Source organism: Danio rerio, chromosome 10 (genome assembly GCF_052040795.2).
Source record: "Danio rerio strain M-AB ecotype USA chromosome 10, GRCz13ab, whole genome shotgun sequence".
In the NCBI taxonomy this organism is placed as follows: domain Eukaryota; kingdom Metazoa; phylum Chordata; class Actinopteri; order Cypriniformes; family Danionidae; genus Danio; species Danio rerio.
In genome coordinates, this window is record NC_141030.1 from 49,580,824 (window position 1) to 49,585,000 (window position 4,177).

At 50.8% G+C, this 4,177-nt stretch overlaps 1 protein-coding gene across 1 annotated transcript in view; it reads right to left on the reverse strand.

Annotated features, from left to right (window-relative positions):
* Positions 1 to 1,261: 1,261 nt before the first annotated feature.
* Positions 1,262 to 4,177, reverse strand: part of zswim6 (zinc finger, SWIM-type containing 6) — a 32,371-nt gene continuing 29,455 nt past the window's right edge. The window contains 2 exon segments of the mRNA NM_001136487.1: positions 1,262 to 3,643; positions 3,863 to 3,944. Of these exon segments, the coding sequence (NP_001129959.1) occupies positions 2,781 to 3,643; positions 3,863 to 3,944 (945 nt within the window). The 3' untranslated portion in view covers positions 1,262 to 2,780.

The following is a 4,177-nucleotide window of genomic DNA, read 5'->3' on the forward strand; positions in this document are numbered from 1 at the left end:
TCATTTCAGAGTCTGCTACTGTCCACCAGAGGGCGCGTTTCAGTCACAGACGCACACTCTGAGAGTCTTCCTGACTGAACTGATGAATGAAATGCGCTGTTTTCCACCGTCTGGCAACCCGGTGCTGGAATATGATTGGCTAAACTGGCAGTGGGCGGGTTGAAGAGGCCAGAACACAGACAGACGCTCCGGCACGTAACGCACATGTCCACAGCTGAATATCTGACTCCAGCATTGAGTTTCAGATCATCAGGAGATTCACTGAGCATGATCTGAATATCTGCACACACACATGATGATGATGATGATGATGATGATGATGATGATGCAGGAGAGTCACACTCACACACAGCAGCTTTAACACAAGACGAGACCCTCAGAAAGACTGATCAGCTTCTGTTGTTGTTCTGGTGTATGTGTTTGTATACAGGTTTGTTGTAGCTTGTGTGTGTTGTTAAGTGTGTGTTGTTAAGTGTGTGTTGTGATGTGCAGCAGGAACACATGTCTGTTCACGTCCAGCAGTTGTATTGTTGATTTCCCTCAGATAATTTTCAATATAATCCAGGAAGATGTAAGGGCGTCGCACAGCGGATGAGACATGGTGCACACATGAGAGTTGATAGTTTCACACACCGGACGGCACATTCACATGCTGCTTAAAATGAAAGTGTTCAGAGCCCAAATCTCATCTGCAATTTCAAACTGCCTGCAAACCCTTACTGCATTTCCTCAAACCCGAATAGTGCACTATACTCCCATAGTAATGACTGAATTTACTCTGTTATTAATTCATAATCTTGTGTTGACTATGTTAAATGTCCCTCACTTATTCTTATTATTATTATGATTTTATTTTAAAAAAAATTTTTTTTGGGGGGGGGGGGTAATTAATTTTATTATTATTTAATTATTTTATTTTATTTTTTCTTCTTTGTGTGTATGTGTTGTCTTGTTGGTACATTATGTAAAACCTTTTAAAATAAAATAAATGAAAATGAAGGTGTTGAGACGGCGCAGCAGAAATATGAACAGTGTCCTGAGTTAGAGCTGTGGACCTGCAGTGCCGGTGTGTGTAAGACAGACACCTGTTTTAAAATGCACATGGCACAACACACCCCGCTTTACATGCTCCAACACACGTCAGTCATACAGCAATGTCATATTGAAAGCATCACATTATTGATCAGCCTCTCCAGAAGCGCTCGGCTCGACTGCAGACCCACAGACGCGGCGCGCACAGACACTCGCTGACGGACTCCTCTGGAAAAACTAACTTTAATGAAATCAAAAATGTTGAATCATTAACAAGTTTATAAAACAGTGATTTAGTTACATAAATAAATCCATATCGGTGTATCAAATCTGAAATTCAACTTCATGAGGATGTGGACACGGTGGAGAAGTACAATCAGTTACCTTCATAATAAATAAACTGGAGAAGAGGAGGACTCTGCTGCTAAACCAACGAAGAAGAGGAGGAGGAGGAGGAGGAGAGCTACAGACAGACGGACAGAGCTCTAGGAGGAACACTGGACACACTGCTGTTACAGCACACACACAGCACCGCCCGGCTGAAGGAGACAGCGTTACAGTGGGACCACCGCTCCGCTTCGGCAGACGGGTTTGGTAGTCAGAACTCCAGTTTGGTTATTTTAAAGCGTTAAGACAAGGCAAGAGAGAAGGCCGTCTGCGTCTGGAGGAGGAGTCCTGGAGGAAGGAGGAGAACTGAAGAAAGCCAAGGGGGACGTGAGAACAGTCGGATCCGCAGAGCGCCGCACCGCGCCGGAGACCGGGACGCCAATTGTGCATAAACACGGCCTGGAGCAGCGAGCACCGCACCACTGATACTGTCGCTTACACACGCACGTGTGTGTGTGTGTGTGTGTGTGTGAGAGAGGCGCTTCTGCTTTCACCGTTAGTAATGCTAAGGCTTCTGCTGTGGTTCAGCGGCATCTGTCCGTCCGTTAGCGCGCGTGCTCCGGTCGCAGGCTAGCGCTAACACACCTGCGCTAATGCTAGCGGCGCAGCAGCACCAGGCTCGCCTTCAGTCCCTCTGATATGTTTCATTGCAAACCCAGATACTGCAGCTTCAAGTATTTCATCACATAGAATATTCTCTCATAAATTAGTCACGTATACATCTGTGAACACAGCCAGACATAACACACACACACACACACACACACACACACACAGTCCCTGAGATGTATGTCGACAGTCGCTAAGGGTCCACACGCCAGAGCACACCGGGGGGGAGGGGGAGTGTGTGCGTGTGTGTGTGTGTGTGTGTGTGTGTGTACATGTCTGCAGAGGTGTGTTTGGGGGAGAGTGTGTTTGTGTATTTGCATGTGTGTTTGTGTGTGTGTGTGTGTGTGTGTGTTGGGAGTAAAGCTGAGGCTGTAGAGGTATAGTTTTAAGATGTGGTTTGGTTTAAAGCGTTTCTCTTCTCTTTGAGGCCTTGAGAGTGTGAATAAGTGTGTGTTTGTGTGTGAGTGTGTGTGTGTGAGTGTGTGTGAGTATGTGTGTGTGTGGAACGCAGAGATCGCAGTGCTGTGTGGACATTTGCCACTGGACAACATATATACTCAGTGTAAACCCAGACGAGCAACAAACACTCACACACACACACACACACACACACACACACACACACACACACACACACACACACTTGCGTACACACACATATATACACACACACAGGCAGACATGACAGCGTTCCACTGTGTTGAGTCTGTACACATAATACCGGAGCGGTTGTGCGGTTAGCGTGGCGTGGGCTAGCCGAAGCGCTCGCGCACTAGCATCATCAGCTTCTTCTTGCCCTTGTAGATCTGCTTGAGGTTGTCTATGAACTGTGTGAACTGCAGATGTCCTTCCTGCGCCATCAGGAAGGTCTCGCGCGCTTTACTGAGGAACTCGATGAACTCGCTGTAGTGTCGCGGGCTGATGTGTGTGAGCCGCGAGTGTGTGGTGTTGATGTAGGCGCCGATGGTGGCGTCCAGCAGCTGCCGCAGCGGCGCTTTATCCAGCGACAGCATCTTGCTGGCGTTCCTGCGGGCGTGCAGCGGCGCGGCGCCCGGCGAGCTCAGCGTGCAGCGCCGCAGGATGTCGGACAGCACCGTGGCGCACTTCACGCTCTTCACCACCAGGGGGACGACGGCCGCCAGCTCGCTCCTGCCCAGCGAGTGTGCCAGCGCGCACGCCCACAGCACGTCGTTGATCGCCGGGTGTGTGTCCTGGTTGTAGCTCAGGTTGAGGTGCGCCAGCGCCAGCGTGGCCAGCTTGTACGCCCGCAGCGGGTACCCGCGGTGCTCCATGTAGCGGGCGATGGTGAACAGCTGCGTGTAGCTCATGCCCGTGGCGGCGGCGTCCAGCACGATCTGATACGCCGTCTCGAACGCCATGTGGTCCTTCTCACACAGCGTGAGCGCGGACAGGGCGCAGTTCTGAGGGTCCTTCATGGCGCACTGCAGGGCCAGGGTCCGAGCGCTGCCCGCCAGGTTCTCCTGCTGGTGCCCGTCCAGCCGCAGGCGCACCACACTGCTGTTGGACATCACCGAGCTCGCAACCAGACTGGTGGCTTCAGTGGGGGTGAAGAGGGTGAACCAGCTCTGCATGATGCTGTCCAGAGCATACACACCTGCGGGACACACACACACACACACACACACACACACACACACACACAGCGTTACTCTCGATCCAGCAGGACACACACTAAACACATAATAATCATCAACACTCAGTTCCTATTAGAGGTGTCACACAAACACACACACACACACACACACACACACACACACACACACACACACACACACACACACACAGAGCATCAGTGTCTGGCTCACTCACTCACCCACTTCAGTGGCGCAGGTGACCAGCCAGCGCACCATCTCCCTCCGCCGCCAGTTCAGTGTGGACAGAGTCATGCGCATCACCTGTGCAGAGGAGAGAGAGTGTATGTGTGTGAGTGTGTGTGAGTGTGTGTGTGTGTGTAGCTCCAGTGACACCTTCAGCAGTGTGTGTGTGTGTGTGAAGTGTTTCAGTCAGGTTTCAGGGCTCATCACAGTACAGAAACTGCATTAGTGAAAATCCCCAGCGGTGTACTCTTGGGGTGGAGGATGCCTGAAGAACTGAAGAGGGGGGGGGGCACTGCAGATCATTTTGGAAG